General features: G+C 33.7%; 1 protein-coding gene and 1 long non-coding RNA gene across 2 annotated transcripts in view; both read right to left on the reverse strand.

Moving 5' to 3' along the window:
* LOC100740896 overlaps positions 1 to 19616 on the reverse strand; it is a gene marked incomplete at its 3' end in the record, with an annotated part of 216037 nt that overhangs the window by 62143 nt on the left and 134278 nt on the right. The window contains 5 exon segments of the mRNA XM_033320227.1: positions 3317 to 3486; positions 8506 to 8552; positions 14034 to 14144; positions 15086 to 15118; positions 17414 to 17519. Of these exon segments, the coding sequence (XP_033176118.1) occupies positions 3317 to 3486; positions 8506 to 8552; positions 14034 to 14144; positions 15086 to 15118; positions 17414 to 17519 (467 nt within the window).
* LOC105680621 lies at positions 18808 to 19616 on the reverse strand. Its single transcript, XR_001102206.2, has 2 exons — positions 19581 to 19616; positions 18808 to 18901 (listed from the first exon to the last, which is right to left on the reverse strand). It is a non-coding gene; the product is annotated as an uncharacterized LOC105680621 (long non-coding RNA).

Raw genomic sequence — 19616 nt, forward strand, 5'->3', positions numbered from 1 at the left:
CGTGGAACCCTCTCACCAAAAATTTTGAAGAAAAGAGTCTCTTTAAAGCTGGTGATGTTGCGTTTGTTCTATTTAGTTTCATTTTTTTATTTTCTTTTATTAGATATTAATCCGACGCAGTGTGAACATCAGAAAAGTCTTCTCAGGTGATGGTACTGCTTGTGCATCGTATTGCGGAGAAAATTAAATCGCAAACCAATATCGATAGATACCGAGAAGAGGCGGTGCGGTGAATAACCTAAAGAACTACTTATAAGAAGAATATCGTGAAAAAAGTATGCGTTTAAGCTGAGAACTTTTGGTTGGCACAGCTAAAATTATAGTTACGAATCATGCTTCGTACTTTTTCACTTGACGTATTAATTCGAGGGAGGTGAAATTCAAATAATCGCGGGCTCCTATCAGATTGTATTACGTGGAAATTGTATCAGCTGGTTACATTGAAATGCGGTTATGCAGCGCTTACATTAAAATAATTTAATAGGCGAATGATAAGCGGCCTACAAACATCCTCGTATGTGACTCAACTACTTTTATGAGCAAAATAAAATTTACACGCTCATATAGTGGCTCATGAAAGTATTTGAATGCTTGTAGAAATCTTTTATGAATATGCTATAGAGAATATTTTCAAATTTCATCAGTCTGGAACAAATCTGGAAATGTACAGGATAAAAGAATTCTTTGTTATGGCTTTAGCAGATGATTTTACACCACCGAATCAGTGGAGATCTGTCAAAAACAAGTAACCACAAAATTGACCTTAAATATCAAAATCAAATATTTTAATTTCATCGTTGTAGTACTTACAATCAGAAACAAAAGTCTCAAAGGAACCATGGTGGCAGCTCAACCGTTCCTTTAGGAAAAGATGTTTTATTAATTAAACATTTAAAAGTTAATTATATACAATATAAAAGTGATCTTATTTCGAATATATTTAAATCTTGCAGTCAGATAGAACTTACATAACATGCTATTGATGAAACTGCTAGAGATTATCGTTTATCACGTGAAATATATGCGATAAAGTACGTATTTAAATGTATAGTGGTCTGATCTGCATTATTCCTTATTAATTATCAATATATTTGACGTGTTAAAGGATGATTCCTAGCAGCTTTATCAATAATGCACTATGTAAAATTTATCTTTGTGTCACATGTAAATGTATTATAAATAAAATCAGTTTCACATATATACATTTATATAATTGATTAAACTTTAATATCTTTTCCCAAGAGTACGGTTGAGTTGCAATTTGTAGTTGCCTTGAAACTTTTATTCCTCGTGATGAGCACTACACGATGCAATGAAAAAACTTTGACCTTTAAATACTTTTTTTTGTTAATGGATTTCCACCGATCCGAAGCTGGAGAATCACCTGTCAAAGTCATGACAAATAATTTTTGAACGTCCTATGTTTTGAAGTTACAAGATATTTTGTTTCAGTATACATTACACAGAAGCCCACAAAAGTATTTGAGCAGTCAATTACCATTATATCAATAAGCCTGGATATTCAGTAAGACCATTTTTAACTTATCACATATTTAAGACAGCTATTTACACTGTATACTAATTTCTTGGTAAATATGTGTTTACAGTAAATGTCCTGTATCTTCTTTACACACATGTACATGTGTTCGTATTAGTTTCAAATTTTACCAATATAATAACGATAGTCATGGCTCACTACAGTGACAATAAAATTTTGAAATAATGCATATAATATATTCATAAAAATTTTCTGCGTTATGTGTGCGAATACTTTCAAGAGCTGCTGTAAGTATCAGGACATTTTGGTCGATTTGTAGTAACAATATGTGAGTTTCACGGAAATATACAAATTATTGACGAATTAGAAGCAACAATCACTACCTTTTTATGAAATCACCAGGCTATAACCCTAAATTATCCATTAAAGAACATAACAATAAAATATTTTACTATTTAGTGTATATATGTGCTGCTATATACATCTTCTATTTAAATATTACTCTCTGTGATTTGATTTTAATATCAAAGAAGTAATAAGATAGTTCTATAATATTTAAGAGTGAGAAACATTAGATATGCAAGGTATTCCAGTAAACATAGTACAGTAGTAGTAAGGTAGTTTCTACAGTATTTGAAAAAATAAATCGAAAATATAGAATAAAAATTTGTTCATCTCGAAAGATCAACTATGCATGAGTTAGTTTCATTCCTGGTTGAATCGAAACGAATAGTTGGAAGAAAACTATTCTATTTGAACAAATAAATCGAAAATGCAGAACAAGATATTCTCATTGGAATCTTTGTTTTCGAGAAAATTGAATTTAGATATTCGTCAAAAATGCATGTACATACGATGCTAATTCTTGACGTTTCATTTCACATTTCGAACTTAATTTCGTACGTACAATAACCTGGTGATTGTTGTCTGTTCACTCATATATATCTAGTCAAGATATAAGATCAAGCAAGTTCGCATATTTGTACTTGATTTTTTCATAAACAAATCGTCGAACAAAATGCATGAAAAAATTGTATTCATCTTTTTTATGTTTTTCATACAGATTTACTCTCTTAGGAATTTTTACGCGTCACGCCTTGTACTATATAGAACACTGACTTTCGAAACTCAATTTGTTTGATTTATAATATATCTACTATTATACGTAGCTGTGACAATTATAGAGAATAAAATCATAACAATTTGTTTGGCCGTAGTTTTATTATGAAAATATAACTTGTCAAATATCAGCAAGTATCCAAATACTTTTGAGCAATAGTATTTCCTTGCGCTCTCATAAGTTGTTACTTCATTATTACGCGTGTAAACGTTATGAACAACGAAGAAAATTTATTAACGCTATTAACAGTAACAAGGTATTTCTTAAACGATCTTTAACGAAGATTTTTGATGAAATTTACGATACCAAGTGATAGTTTAGAGTCTCGTAGTCGTTGAAAAATAAGGACTCGGGTGATATATAAAGATTACAATCGTCATGCTTGAAGGCGTGAAAGTATAATTTCATTCGAAGCTCTGAGAATAAAACGAAAGTTAATGACACGACAACGACCATGCAAAGTCTTAGCAAAAACACAACTATTGTTAGTAATTAAATACGAGATACAAAAAACTCAAAGTGACAATCGATCAATTATATGCTAACATGCCTGCTTAAATGATATCAAACCATATCAAACACCAAAAAAATAAGAAAAATATTCGCAGAGAATGTAATAATAATTGCAAATGCCTTAAAGACATAGAAATAGGCTTAAAAAGATAAATAGAATTAGATCGATGAGTTCGAGAACTTACCCTTTGGTCGTTCTGGAGCGGGTTTACGAAAGCCATGAAGGGGTACGTCGCCACCGCTTTGAACAGTTTTATAGGCCAGTCTTTGTTCAACTTGACTCAGCGGGCTGATATCTTCCTTGCGACGGAATACCAGAGTAGAATCGCTTTCGTATCCTGATTCTTTAAGAGCACTGTAAAAAAAAAGGATTTCCATAACTTTAAAGCAATGATTAATTTTTAGAAGACTATAAGAATAATAAGAATAATAAACTAAGATATATTGTAATTAAATTACAATGTATTTTGTAAATAGTGACATTTCATTGCGTAGAGTATGTTCACGCCATTAATTCTTAGGATATTTTCATTCATAAGTGATACATTTGTAAGAAAAATAGGAAAAGTCAAAGGTTTACCATTTTCGATACATAATGCGATAGTCTTAATAGATTTATCTAATTTATTATCGTTTTCACATAATGACGGTAGTTATACTATAATTATCTCCAAATTATATGAAAGCGGGGTAATTATCTACAAGTCCACCGAATTCCCGATTCCGCCTATTTCTGAACATGTAGAAATAAACATTTTGAACAACATTTTCCTATATATATAATTTTTGTATGGCCTTAATTTTCGAAATATTAGCAAAAAATTGTTGATATCGCATCAGAATAAAATTGGTATCACTGCAGTGAATTCTGCGAATTCTTTTCAGCTTGGCCACGCAACGCACTGGACAAGTTACGTCCAACCTCACTTCTTACCATGTGCCCTGTCTACCATGTGTAGCTCCGCATTTTCATACCTCTATGCAGTTGAACGATGTTCCTCCGATGTACAGAATGTTGAAAAATTATTTGAGAAATGAGTCTACACCTTCGAATTGGTGGAGATCTGTATAAAAAAAGCGACCGAAAAATTGACCTTGAGCATAATTTTCAAGATCAAATCTTTTTAATTCCAACATGTAATACTCATTACAAGGAATATGAATTTCAAAGGAAGCATAGTTGACAAATGAACTATATTTTAGGAAAAAATGTTAATATTTTATTAGACCTTACATTGACATCTGCAGTTTGGTTGCATTTCAAACGCGAATGCAGAAATCAGTTAGATATTAGGCTGTTTATCTATCGCAAGAAATATTAGAACTATGGCAAAAATAACAATAAAAACGCTGTCTTTATCCTCTGATACCATATATCAACACTACACCTCAACACTAACCCTGACACCCTAGGCTTGAAAGAATGTAACAGCAAAGATTATTTGTCACAGGAATGATTGGCTGACAAAGATTATTTGCCAGTAAAATAAAGGAATTACAAAGATCACTCGCTAGTATAAAGCACTGCGAGATTTATTTTAAGGCGAACTGTATATAAATTGCATGTGTTTGGTGTGAAATGTTTCTAAATTGGAGATAAGTTAAGACTCAAGGAACTGGCGAATAAGTCGTTAATACAGACTGACTAAACTCATCCGGAATAAAACTCTTATAGTCTCTCATACGCGAGATGCTGGCGGAGGTAAAACACGCAGATTAGTTGTCTAAGCATTTTCGATTTTTCGAAAGTGGCGAAAACTCGCGATTGTGAGCGGATTGACGCGGGAAAAGAGTTGTAGGTCAGACAGCTAATTACAACTGTATGGAACGTATGGTTTTATTGGATGCGCGACTATTAAAGTAATACCCTTTCTAGGTATGGTACAATATCGATTTTTATGTTCGAAGGTCAAACCACAACCCGTAAACTTCGTAAGACGGAAGATGCCCATACTATGCGACTAACTGTGCGTGTATGACTCTGTCGTGTCCGGCAGTTGGACCACGACCTGGGGATCCTTCGCTCCTGTATCCCTCGTGTGGCGACCAAACCACGATCTTTCATTTTCGTCAAAGAGGAGACAACTATTGCTATTGCCGACTACGTTCTTGCGTCTTCCCGGCTGTTGATCGCTCAAGATGAGGATGAAGGATAAAAGTTTGCTTCTTTTACCGCTTGTTTTAAGACACTGTTGGCCCTTCAAGAGTTTTCGGGCCTATACGTCTCTTAGGGCTCACTCAGCAGTGTCATAAATCCTTACCTTCTCAATGATCTTGAATAGGTGGTCAATTTAGTAGGATTGGTAAGTTTTCTTCAGTAGGTGACTACCTTCGCGTTATTAACACAAAGCGATCCTCGAGATCCTGCACGGGAATTTCGCAAGTTCTACTTAATGGCATGTAACAAACTCTTATGACGCGTGCTGCGTCGACCAATGCTGGAATAAAGGTTAAAAAAAGAGAAAACACCTGAATCCCTAACCGTGACAAGCAACTGCTATCGAATAGCAACAGAATAAGTGTTCAATGGCTGCATAAGGTTATTGATGTTAGGAAAGACAGAATTTCTTCGGCTTATAAATATAAAAGTAGAAAGAGATAAAAATATAAAAACATAAACATATGAAGACATATATATGCGTAAGAATATAAATGAATAAAGAGATAAAAATATCAATCCAAAATATAAGATGAGCGTAAGAAGAAATTCTGACTTAGTATATAAAATTTCTTATCTCTAAAATAAAAACTATGATCTACAAGTAACTAGACTAAACCCTAAAACAAAAATAGGGGGAAGGATGTAAATTAAATAATTGAGAACACTAAGGATAAATTCTCTCGACATTCATTGGTGGATGGCTGTTGTAAAAATGCTGGTTTTAGCATTGAAATGTGTTGCGTTGAGTGGGTTATGTCGTGTGGAATCGTGTGTTTTCCCATTCTTTACGAAGGACGACGAAAAACATATTTGTCATAAAATTATTTTCCAGTTCACAGGCGCGAGTCGGCAGGCGCAAGCAAAGAAATATTTTGCAACTTAATCCATCATCCTTCGATAGCTTCGCGGCTCGGAGTTCGAGGTCGCGGAGCTATAATATTTCAAAACATTGATCGTGTTTACGAACAAATAAACGACGATAGCTACGCGTCTCAAAATTATTGCCCTGAAACCTTTGTTCCTCGTGATGAATACTGCAGCTTGCAATTAAAGAAAATTAGACTTTGAACATCATGCTCAAGGTAAATTTCGCAGTCACTTTTTTTAACAAATCTCCATCGATCGGAAGGTATGGAATCATCTGTAAAAGGCATAGCAAATAACCTTTGAAGACCCTGTACATAGATATATATTAGTTTATAGTTTATCATTAAAACATTCATTTCCCCGCGACACCTACGAAACTATGTAATTGGTGAAAAATCATCCATTGGAAAAATCAGTGAATTCTATAACTGTGCATCTGTAGCAGCGTATATATCAATGTCAGCTGTGGACCACCGGCCGCTTAACTTCTGTTTATAAACGAGGGTCAGACGAATATAAAGGCGCAACTGCATATGCAAGGCAGCAAGAAATGACTGTTATAGCGCAATTAAAAATGAATACCATCAATGTACGTGTTGCGTTTGAGTTTGGGTTAGCTTCTTTAATCTGGCCCACGCGAGGCGACCGACTATATTTGCTTGAAATAATAACAACTATTCTATTTCGTAAAACATTAATTATTTATTCGGCTATTGTTGCACTCAATTTGTTATTATGTCACGCAAGTGTTGGCATCCACCTCACGACGGCTGGATTAAGAAGCAAACCCAAAACCCAACACATTGATGACAATCACTTTTAATTGAGTTTTAAGTTATATATGCCGGGTTTACATTAGAATGAGGGTTAGAGGCGTGAAACGAATCTTCATTTGGATTACACATTGTCGTTATTCAATAGAGAAGACATTGACTAGTGCAAATACGATTGCTAAAAAGTGTGGACTGAAGGATTGAGGACCTTCCCAAACATTTCAAGAGAAAGGCCCCGATGTCCTTTCATCTCCGACATATAAATATCGAGACCTGTTTATATGATGGCTTATTCGACTGTGTACCAAGGAAAAGGCGTTACAAAGGTGGCGAGAAACACGCATTCCTACGCTGCTCAAATATTAGTAAAGTATCAATGTAATGATGTATAATTGTTTATTTGATTAATAAGGAAATATATGTAACGAATATATGAACTAATTGTTTCTAGTAACCCAAATTTTTATTTTCAATAATTTTTATAAAAAAAGCAGAAACTTAACAACCGAATTATAGAAAGAATTTATTGTAATATTATCGATAGCTTTTTGGGAATATCACGGAAATGAAGGTCGATGATTACATATACAGGAAAGAGTTATTCAGCATCATGTTGCCGGCAACATATTTGAAAATCATCGAAATCGGTGAAAGGCTATTCTTTCGACAAGTACATCGAGAGTAATAATAATAATTTCCAGTTAAATATAACAACATCCGGTTAATCCCAAAGAAATCGTTAATATTAAAATGTGTTATGAACTGATTAAGTCACATGTTTCATATGTTTCGAGTCAAATTTTGTTTAAAAAATTGTAGTTTTTGAAGTTTTTGAATACTTTAATGTAATCCTAATTAAAATGCGCTAAAAAAGATTTAATAATTTACAATACAATATAATAAAGCTGTAGCTTTAAAAGTACCAGAAAATCGAAATCAAAGCTGGATACTTATCCAGTAAAGGTATCGCGTCTAACTATAGATAGTACGTAAAGAAGGATAGCGCTAGTGAAGGAGAAAGAGGTTCGAAAATCGCACATTAATTAATCAAAAGAAACATATCATTGAGACAATACTAAAGCAACGACGAAAACTTCATATTTTGCTCATTTTTCTGATTAAAATAAGACCAAACAGCATATTTGCTTATTTGATGAATGATAACATTTTTTTTTTTCACCTATAAAACGTACGTAAATACATGTGTAAATGTTACTTAAAGTATATCGTCTTTGGCACCATCTAATACAGCCATCTAATAATCTGATCCATCGTAGTATCGATCGTACAGCATCGTACAACATCTAATATCGGAATGCGAGGAAATGATCAGAATGGAAGGTATATGAAGACAGGAAATAGCAAGAAGACAGGAAAGAGGAAAGGACTGGATGAGAGAAATAATCAAAATAAGAAAGGAGTCATTCAAGTTATGTATTCAAAAGTAAATTAATGTGTGTTTTTAAGAAATATTTAATCACAATCCCCTTGTAAAGATAAGAAGACGAGAAAAATAAACAAATATTACTATTACTAAAACGGTGTTTCGGTCATAAATCAAAAATATACTTACTGTGACATATATGGTTTCACTGGACGACTATTGCGCTGGTCAAAAGGCTGAAAAACAAAAAGTTTATTTATTAAATTCATTAAATAAGTTCATACATAACGTTTAACATGCTTTTCATATTTTCATTGATTGATAACTTCAAATTCGTGATAGCTTTACATCGAGGATAAAAATGTATAATCAACGTTGTTTTCGTATGTACACAAGACCACGCAATTATCGATACTGTGCCTACGAAACATTGAATGGCAGTTACACGATTCATGCAGCATTCGGCTATGTTAAGCGTAAATTAGTAACAAAGAATGCAAATAAATAAATGAAATGCTATTGGGGTGAGGTAATGTGAGTAAGGTGTTGGCGGTAACATAGTAGTAGCGTATTCAGTATTGAACGGACAAAAGAAAAATAGTTTCTTAGAGAGTACATCGATAGCGATAACAGCAAAAATATAAGCTAAACGAAAAGAGAAGGGACTACTTCGATCGATACAAATAAGTAGAATACTTAACATATCTTTCAATATAATGTTGCAATAGTATTATAGAATAGAGATAAGTGACTTTATTAACAGGTTCTATCAATAATCTTTAAAGATAAATTGCAATAATTTAATTTTCTTGGTACTAAGGCTGTTTATGTTGTTTATTAATTAAACGTTAATGGTTATTATATAGAATAAGGTAGTAAATAGCAATAAGCTAAGACTGTAATTCAATAATACTTCGATATTAGAATTAATTTCTCTACAAAATTTGAAACTGCGACGATATTTTAGCTTTAGAATATGAAAAATATTACAAAAAAATTATACAAATTACAAGAAAATTTGTATTACTTTAAATTGCTAAAAAGAAAACTTTATGCGATGTTAATAGAAGCAAAGGATAACAGATATAGAAAACAAAGAAAGGAAAAGTATAAAGGACACGGAAAGACGTATGCCACTACTTCTGTATTTGTTATTCTTGCTTTTCGTACGGTGAGTTTTACAAAATAAAAGTTAAAATAGAAAAGTCAATACATCTACTAAACTAATCATTTTTTATAGGAAAATTCAAATTGAATCGATTAACGTATTAAAAAATATATAATTTCATCTAAAAAAAAACAAAGTTGACCTTTACATGACCCACCTACAAAAAAAATAATAACATCAAAAAAGGCCTGATTGGAGCCAATGAAATATCGTCTGAAAAAGTTTTCGCTACAGATAACACTAGAGATGCAGGTCAAGATGTTCCTATCAGATATTGCCATGCATACGAGGTGTTCGCGGCAATTAGGATCAGCATTTTAGGTTCAGCACAATAAGTATGAGAAAAAAATGAAAGAGAGAAAAGATGAATGATTCAAAGTGAACTATGTATTAACAATAATATTCTTCTCGCAAGTGCAAATATGCATGTACATTTTGTACAGTTATACTATTTCTTTAAACAAATGACTTTTCTTCTTTTTAATACATGGAACCCTTTCATTTTATGAAAAAAGTATTCGGTTAACATGGTAAAAAATTAATTAGTTTAATAGATATCCTAACTTTAATTTTGTAAGATATCATATGATAAGCAAGGAAAAACAAAACTCTCGTATTTATATCTTCTTTATCTCACATATGATAATTTCTACACAATTGAAATTAGAATATCTTTTAAACTAATCAATTTTCGACCATGTTACCCTAACACTTTTTCTCACAGAATGAATGAAAGAATTCATATATGCAAAAAAAGGAAGTTTTCCACTTAAAAAAATAGTGCAACTGCAAAATGCACATGCATATTTGCATATTTTACGAAAAGAATATTATTGTTATTATGTAGTTTAGTTTAAACCATTCATATTTTCCTTCTTTTATCTATTCGATAAACTTATCGTTTACGAGAAAGACGCTGATTCAAATTAGCGCGAACATCCTGTACAGGCTATAATACTGGTTTAATAATCCGACCGAATGATCTTTTTTCTTTTCCATGACTTTCAAAACGGAAATTTTTTCTAATTCTTTTACGTTTCTCCCCTTTCGTCGCGACGAATTCACATATAAAAGTAATATTGTGCTGTCTCTATATAAACTGCAAATTTTTACTTCAAATATTAAATTACAAATGAATCATTTTTGAGTAAATTAAATTAAAATTATATTTTTATTAATAAATTTCTTTTCTTTATTAAAGCCACTTTTCTAATAAAAGTATTAAAATTATAAATTGATAAATTAGAAAAAAATTTTTAAAATGTTATAAAATATTGCATGTATAAGACATATTAAGCTATTTCTCTAAGTTCTAATCAAATGTCTATAATAAATAAAACCAAAATTCCTACTATTAATTATCAGATGTAATACTGGAATTTAACGATGAACACTGTATACAAAAGCGAAAGTTGTCTATGTGAAAAATTATTTTCTCTTGATTTAATTAAAATATTGATAGTTTGACATTTTAAAATATCTATAGAATAAAGCATGAATATTTCTGATATCTCATGTTCAAAATAATTTATATGAATTTCATTTGATGCATCACGATCAGCTGTTTGAAATTCTTATAACGATCTTTATCAAAACATCTTAAAGAAGAAGGAAACATTCCTTCATAATCCTTTATTAAAACCAATAATATAAAAAAGTATAAGAAAATTATTTGCACAAGGAAACAACCTAGAAAAGTGAGACAAACCATATTGAATAAAAATTCATGTGTTCCTTTCAACTCGAGTAACGAACTGAAACTCGTTCTACGGACAGCCTTCTTATCTCAACAACTATTTGCGAACTTTACTGCGCTCGCAACCCTTATTCTTTGACATATCTTCTGATAACAGAACTTTCTGGACATCGAATTGTTAAGTCGAACAACAAGTTCTTGACGATTGACAAGCACGCTAGAAGACAAGAGGTTTAAATAAGACAAAGATGATTGGAAGATGTTAAAAAGTATAGATAAGCAGAAGATACACACGTGCAACGAAAGATTCAGACAGCTATACGGAAGATAATAAATCAAGAGAAAGAAGTAAGAATAATATATATGCATACTGTAAGCATAAATTCGTGATACAATTGAAGTGAAGAAAATCCTACAATTCAAAATTATGTGAAAATCTAGAATAATCAAATTACGTTGGGAGCTTCATTTTCTTTTTTTTTTTTTTTTATAGAAATCAAGGTTGAAAACTTGTCCGGTGTACAATAGTTCATGAAAGTATTTGATTATTTACCATAGAAAACTTATATGTACATATTATATGTGTTACATTAAATATTTTGAAATTTCATTGGCATTATAACGAAGCAACTATTATGATTATATTGGTAAAATTAGAAATCAGTCAGAAAATGCGTGTATACAAGTTATAAGATATTCACTACAAACTATATTTAGTAAAAAGATTAGTATACAGCATGTTCCACTGCATATCGAAGCTTATTAATATAATGGTAATCGAATGTTTAAATATTTTTGCGATCTCTGCGAAAGGTATACTTCAACAAAATATTTTGTTCGAGTCTCATTGCAGTGCTAATGAAATTTCAAAATGTTGCCTATACCATATATAATACATTCGTGAAAATTTTTAGAAGTATTCAAACACATTTAACATTTGCTTAATTCCCAACGAGATAGGTGTTGCTATCGTTCCAAATAAATCGATATTACCTACATTTTAGAATAGCACTATTAAAAATGACGATACGAAATAAATTATTTCAAATAATTATTTCCTATTTCAAATTCATACGTAAGGTCATCCAATTAACTCGGAAGCCTGGCTCGAGAGAACATTGAAAATAACAACAGAGTAACATGTGCATTTACTACTAGAATCAAACATTGTAATTACATTTCAGGTAAGATAATTCAAGATTTCAGTTATTAAAAAAAAAATTAGTAATACATGGGAACAGTACCAGAAGCGCTTGCTTGCTTCGAAGCTTCAGAAACGCACAGGAATATGAAATCATCGCGCGAAAACGTGAGGCTCACTTTCGCAGTGACCGTCTTCTTCTTATTGTGACGTCCAATTTAAAGTTCTCCGGCGACAAACAAGCCGCTGTGTTGTCGTCTAATTATACTTCTAGCAACAACTCATAGAGGGCGAGCGACATTTCATGCAAGTAATAAGCGTACGTTACAATGTTGCCATTCTGATACGTTTTCGCAAACGCGGGTTCCGAGTTGAGTGGATAACTCTGTATAACTTGCCCGGCTATAGTAAGTTTTTTTAGATACAGGACTAGGTGGTCGTTTTACATGTGAAAATAAATGGAAAGCGGAGAATAAAATTTGGTCGTTTAAGGCATTGTTTTAGATAAAATAGAGTTTAAATAAAACATGTTCGATCACCAGATTCCTGATTTTCGTTTTATTATGACTTATAGAATCCTCCTTGACTTTACTTGTACCACAAATTTATACCTACGATGTATAGAATAAGGCTATCGTCACAGTAGATTTGTGTTCTGTGGAATTGTCGTTCTGACTAATGAAACATCTGAAAAACAAAATGCATATACGTATTTTCATTATAATAATGTATATGTATATGAATTATTTACAAGCCATGTCGATGAACTCGATAAATAAAAATACAGAGGAAACTGATAATTACAAGGATAATTTTGATTTATTTTGGTATTTGTGATTATTTATGCTCTCTCCCTGAAAAATAAATTTGTGGAAATAAGTCGGTTTTTTTAAACATCACATAACATTGACGACTTCATAAAAAAATGAATTGACTAGTTTGGCTTCTGAAAGGCATATATTTAATCATTCTGATATATGTTTCAGAACAACAGTTCATCAGAATACGCAGCCACAGTAACCACCATATCCTAAGACCGGTAAAGAGAAAGAGAGAGATTCGAGTAATAGAGGACAACGTCATCGTGCATTCTACTTGTCGACGATGTTGCGGCCTCTAACCCGTGAAACAGCCGACGTCTGAACGTTGGCGGTGAGAAGAGAAGGTGTCGTTGATGATGGTGACGATAGCATAGTGTGATTGGTGCTGGAAATAGAAGAAGACGTAGAAGAAGAAGAAGTGGGCGAGACACGTTGGTGATGGTGATGATGGTGGTGGTGGTGGTGATGGTGATGATGGTGGCGATGACGATACTGTTCGTCGCTGGTAGCCTCTAGGAGCGTCGATCTGATAGCGGTCGATCTATCGCCTGTCGGCGAGCTCGATCGACGTAAGCAACGATCTGGCAACACGAAGCTCTTGGATCTTCCTTCCAGCATGCCAGCGTGCCAACCACAGTCGGCAGCAGCCCGTTCAAGAGGTCGTACAATCCGATCGATTTTTGAATCATCCTTGCCACTTTTCGTCCCGATCGTTCTTTCTGTCGACCGATCGAGATTATAATCGAACACGTTTATGCTCGACCATAGCTTTGAGCCGGTTTGAGATTTCATGTTCTGGACACTGGCACGGGAGCTTTTCTCCACGACACTCGAACGAGATTTCGAGACGACCTCGAGGGCTTTCGAGCTGCTGACCGCTGATACCCTTACATTGTAACTGCTCTCCGGTCGGTAGGAGAGGCTCAGAGCACGGTGGCTCAGCTGTGCATCTCGGAGCTCCTTCATTTCCATACCCTGGGGATGTCCATTCTCGTTCAACCACTGTCCCGTTGTTATTTAGCGTTGTTATACAGTCGGTGTCGGTGTCGTCGTCGTGGTTGTTGTAGGTAGTTGCAGTTGTCAACGGCATCGTCCAGGGACCAGGGAAAGACGCGTTATCCGGGACCGTCCAAAGTGCACACGAACGGACACGATACGTAAACACCAAAGACACACACACACACACACACATGGACATCGATCACGAGATATGTAGTACCAATAGAATAGTTTTTCGGTTAAACAGAGACAATTCGAGCAAATAATAGGAATTTTTACTTGATTTCGACTTGTTTTTAGAGAAATTGTCTCTAGGAATGGGAGTGTGAATTTTAAGTAGGTTCACATGCATGGGTCACCTTGTGCGTTTTTTATTAGGTGCAAGGGGCTCGATTATATTAACACACAAAGATTCAATCGTTACATTACTCGAAGCTGTTAGTTTGAGAAAATTTGATGCTAAAAATGATACAAAAATACGACGGGAAAAGGAAATGTTTTTGAGTTTTTGATTATCGAGTTTTACGCGAAATTATAGTTCACAATACTTTGATGTCTCACTAGTGTATTTTAAAAGTGAAATCAATTAGATGCTTTCGAAATGGACATTCTATAGCTAGATTAGTAAAATATTCAATAGATGAAAGATCAGATTTGAATAAAAAGAAAGGTAAATTTTACTTTTAAATGTAAATATATGTATCGGTTGTATTCTTCCTCAATGACTTCGTTATGTAACTGAATATGACACTTAACGTTATTTAACGGCAAACTACGTGACTTGAAAAATCTAAGGGCCGAATGCAATCCATTTCGACCGTACAAACTATCCAGACTGATAGGAAAGAGAGATTGTACAGGACTCGACATCGAAGAACAAGTGGAATGAGGAAAAAGTGGAACTGATCCTTATTTAACTACGATTAAATATAAATGTGTCGTACCCCGTCAAATATATCCATGACCTCGTCCCACCACTAGAAACATAGAATTAAATATAGCGTTAATTTCTGCACTAACCATGTAAAATTAAAAATGATACTAAAAATTGGATAAAAATAACTGAAGAATGTCACAAATTTTTTTGTGACTGCTTTTCATTCGCTGCATATTACATACGAATACATTTCTAACATATTTAATTGATCTTTATTTATGTTTCTAACGAAGTAAACTACTGATTTAAATTTCTTGAAAAATACTAAAAATAAATATAGTGAAAAAAACATTAAAATAAATGTTAAATATTTATTTCTTCGTAATTCAAATATTTCTTTTATAATTAAAGTTAATTGCTCTAAAGTCGATATCATTAAAGATTAATGGATATTTTCAAGTTTTTATATTTTTATCTGCATATTCTCTTGTGTCTGACAAAAATATTTTAATTTTTGGATGAAAAGCAAGTCACTGTTTCTGATCATTAAAAGCAGCGCTACTGAAGCTAATTAACTAAAGAAATTAAAACTGAAAAACGAGTATGATAAAATATCGATAAGCATGGACGAGATTGCGTGCGCTCGATACTTCTGAAACTCTAAACACATCGAAATGTTTTTACACTGGAAAGAAACGTAACATGACGTTCATGTGGCGAAAGAACGTGTCACGCGTCAACAAAAGAAGCTTTCGAAAAACCAAGTAAGAAAAACAATTGTTTCGTATCGTAAACTGATTTCAATCGTTCGGTTAATCGTTACCTTCCTTCTCGTCCGTTTGACAGAAGTCGGCTAGAAGCAAAGCCATTTCAAACGATCAAGTTCCAGACACACTGTGTTCGGGAAGCTTCTACATACATACCGTTTGTATTGTCATTCGATAAAGTGGCGACAATAGTCGCATTAATATGCATTAATCAAGCGTCACTTTGATTAGAAATTCGCGAAAAAGCAGGCAACGCGGAATTTTCAGCCTAACTGGTCGTCGAACAAATTGAATGAGACTAGAGATTATTCCTTGGCCAACGGACAAAGGATATGACATAATATTTCTTTAAAAATTTCTAAAACTTTTTCTAATGATGGAATAAAAATAACACAGAGTGGATAAAGGCATTTCAACAACATTAGAAGCAGAGGCAAAATTACAGCAGAACAATTAATTTCTCAAATATTGAGTATACTGTGAGCGAGTATGTATACTATATCAAATTCTTGGTCTGTTAAAGTTGAATCTCTTAATCTAAGATACATTTCTCTGTTGTAATTTATTTCACTTTCAATAAGTCTCTTTTCAGACAATTATTAAATAATGATTGCTTTTTACAAAGAGGGGGATATAACTAGAGTCTAGACACGAAAGATGATAAAATTAGACATAATTGAGAATTATTTCTCCTATTTTTGAGTAGTAAAATAAACCTAGTATAGAAATTATTAAAAAGATTAGTAAATTCTATTAATATTTCATACAAAAATTATAACATATTAATTATTGCTATAAATTTTTATTTATTAGTTTGTAAGATTTATAAATCGGTTTTCTTATAAAATCTCCCTTTTATCGATATAAATCATATTTTACTTCAAGCGATAAAAAGGCAGTAAAATGTTTCTGAAAAACAGCACATATAAAAGTGTTACATTACTAAAAATTTAAATAAATTTCAGTTAAAAAATCTCTAAAGCAAAAGAATATTTATTAACTGACCAAGAATGTAGTTTTTCATGTCAACAATTGTCTACTATTTAATATATTCTTAATTTACAATATTATGTAATATGTAATTTAGAATATATCTTTTACCTTTTGTACGTAATAATATTTTATGCTATAGTAGTTACTCTGCTAACGGGGATTCAATCCGTTTAGTCTTTTGTCCTAAAGTCCTACATAGGCGTCCTAGTACAGCGACTTTTATAAGCTACGTATTGTATCCAATAAAAAAGTCTGCATTACCCTTCCCTCTGTCACTCGAACAGTGCGAAGAGAGTAACGAAACATAGATTTTTGTCTTATAACACGTTTCATTCTAGATATTTGCAATTGCAATCATTCGTAATTTTACAAACTAAAAGTCTTAAATAAATATCTATTGTTCCACCGTCTCTTTATTATCATAACAAATTCATTAAAAGTATGAATTCACTGGAATTACATAAATGCTATATCCTTCCTCTGTTAGGTAATCAAGGTTTTCATATGTTTTCCGCGGAATGATTTTTACCAGAGTTATTATAGAGAAATTTCGATGAGGCATGTTCTCAAAGGAAATTCATGAAATAGGGTTGCACAAAGAACGATTACTTTTTTAAAACCGTAAATATGCATACCTCCTTGGCTTCCTTTTCGGCGATCGATGACCGTCCAGGTTCGTAATCCTCGATTCGTCCAGGTTGATTTTTATAAATCTCTGAAGTATATTTTAATGTGCCATTTCTGAAATGAAAACGAAGAATTTTTATAAAAATTGCCGTTTAGCTGAAAATATTTTAATCTTTAATACATTTAAATATATACAGGGTGGTTGGTAACTGGTGGTACAAGCGAAAAGGGGGTGATTCTACGCGAAAAAGGAAGTCGAAAATATAGAATAAAAATTTTTCGTTTTGTGCACTTTATCACGTCTCGTTATAACGGATCTCACTGTAGATCACTGTCTCGATGGAAAAATTAAAAAAAAATTTCTTTTTAATTTTTTTATTCTATATTATCGACTTCTTTTTTCGCGTTTTACTTTTTCGCTTAGAATCACCCGCTTTCCGCTTGTGCCACCAATTACTAACCACCCTGTATATGTCGGAGATGAAAGGACACCGAAGGCTTCCCTTTGGAACTTTGGGAAAATCCCTTAACATTATAATCTAGATTCTAATCATAGCCGTAATTAAGCAATTGTCGTCATTCAATCCGATTATATTTGTTCGAGATTTGTGATAATGAGCTTAAGGGATGAGCTTAAACGCTTTGTCTAACAAAGGTATGGGGTAATAGTATAGCTCTCCTTAAAAAGAAATAGTTGTAGCGGCACTCGATAGTAAACATTCCAACGGTTTCTGTCCCGTGGCTCGCCACACGCAGACCCTATTCTTCGGGTAAGATGATTATCACATGTCGACGCATCTCCACAGTACATGTTCTGCTAGCCTGAGGAGATTTAGTTAACTAAAGTCCTTCAAACAGACAAACAGCCTTTGTCCCAACTACGGGAAGATAGGGGAAATCTACTTTTTTCACGAACGAGGCTTCGCACTAGCAACTTTCCCTCAAGGGCGGCTAATATCCTTCTCTAACTACCAACATGGAAATTGACCAATTAACAGCAACGTCAATTTCCCTCACTTTCCGAACGATGACTTTTCTCCACAAATCCGATGACCTCGTGCCCTTAAAAACACCTATCATAGTTTTCCTTTGCAGCGTCACCATGACGGAGAGACACTCTCTTACGTACGGTCTCATCAACGAGTTAAGTAACGTCTTTGCGATCCGTGAATATTTCACGTATTAACATATAGTCCAACTTAGACTTTGACGAAAGTAATAAATTTGCCATCCCGTTGACCACGGATTCGTTATCGAACCTGAGACCATTGTCATTAGTGTCACGAGTGCCTAATCGCCGCAGTTAATTGTCAAATCTGTTGTATCTGAGGCGCAAGTGTTGACCGTGATAATTGTAGATGCTGGCTGTAGAAGTCACTGATGGGGTACTGCTATTCTTCTTCTAATTTAGATGCGTGGAAGAAAAATCGGACTCCAGTCGCCGGGATTTGAACCCGGGTTCCGAACATTCATAACCTAAGGCGCTAACCACTGCGCTGCTGTAACGTCAATTCACATCAGAGACCAGGCTACGCAACGCGGACAGGATGGCACCCAGATGTCTGCACATCCTTGGCGCGTACCCTCAATAGTCTTAAGTGCCCACCAGGGACCTTGGCATTTTCATAGTTAAGGTCCTTCGGACCAAGTGAGTATTTCCTGTCTTAGATTTCCCTTTACGTTTATTGTCTACCACGTGTTAGCTTAGAAAGTTGGTTTCCTTCGCATCTGGTATGTTCCGTTAGCAACTTTCTCGCGAGGGCGGCTAAAACCCATCCTGGTCCACCAACCGTCTTATTATCCAATCGGAGACGGTGTCTACTGCCCTCACTTCCTTAACCAAAATTGTCATCAACAAATCCGATAGTCCCGTGTCCTTAGACACACCCACCCCTAGCTTTCCTCAGACACAGTATCGTCAGTAAAACTTCACTTATTCTGTATCCTTAGAATAGTCAACATATCTATATCGGTCTCTACCCTTATAAGTCGCGTACTTAATGTATTGTTGTAACTAAATCTTACATAACGTGGTTGGAGTGAATTGTGATTTATGTTAATTCAGTGCGTGTTACATTGTGATTGCTGAATTCATAATAAAGGTTGATTAAAACAAAGTTAATAGTTGTGTTACGACTCAGCTATTTTATTTCATCATCCAACCCTTAAGTTTACGTGCCGTCGTCCGACACTAGTTAGTGTCGAGCGGTG

This window comes from Bombus impatiens, unplaced genomic scaffold, assembly GCF_000188095.3.
Source record: "Bombus impatiens unplaced genomic scaffold, BIMP_2.2 scf_0261, whole genome shotgun sequence".
Lineage (NCBI taxonomy): Eukaryota > Metazoa > Arthropoda > Insecta > Hymenoptera > Apidae > Bombus > Bombus impatiens.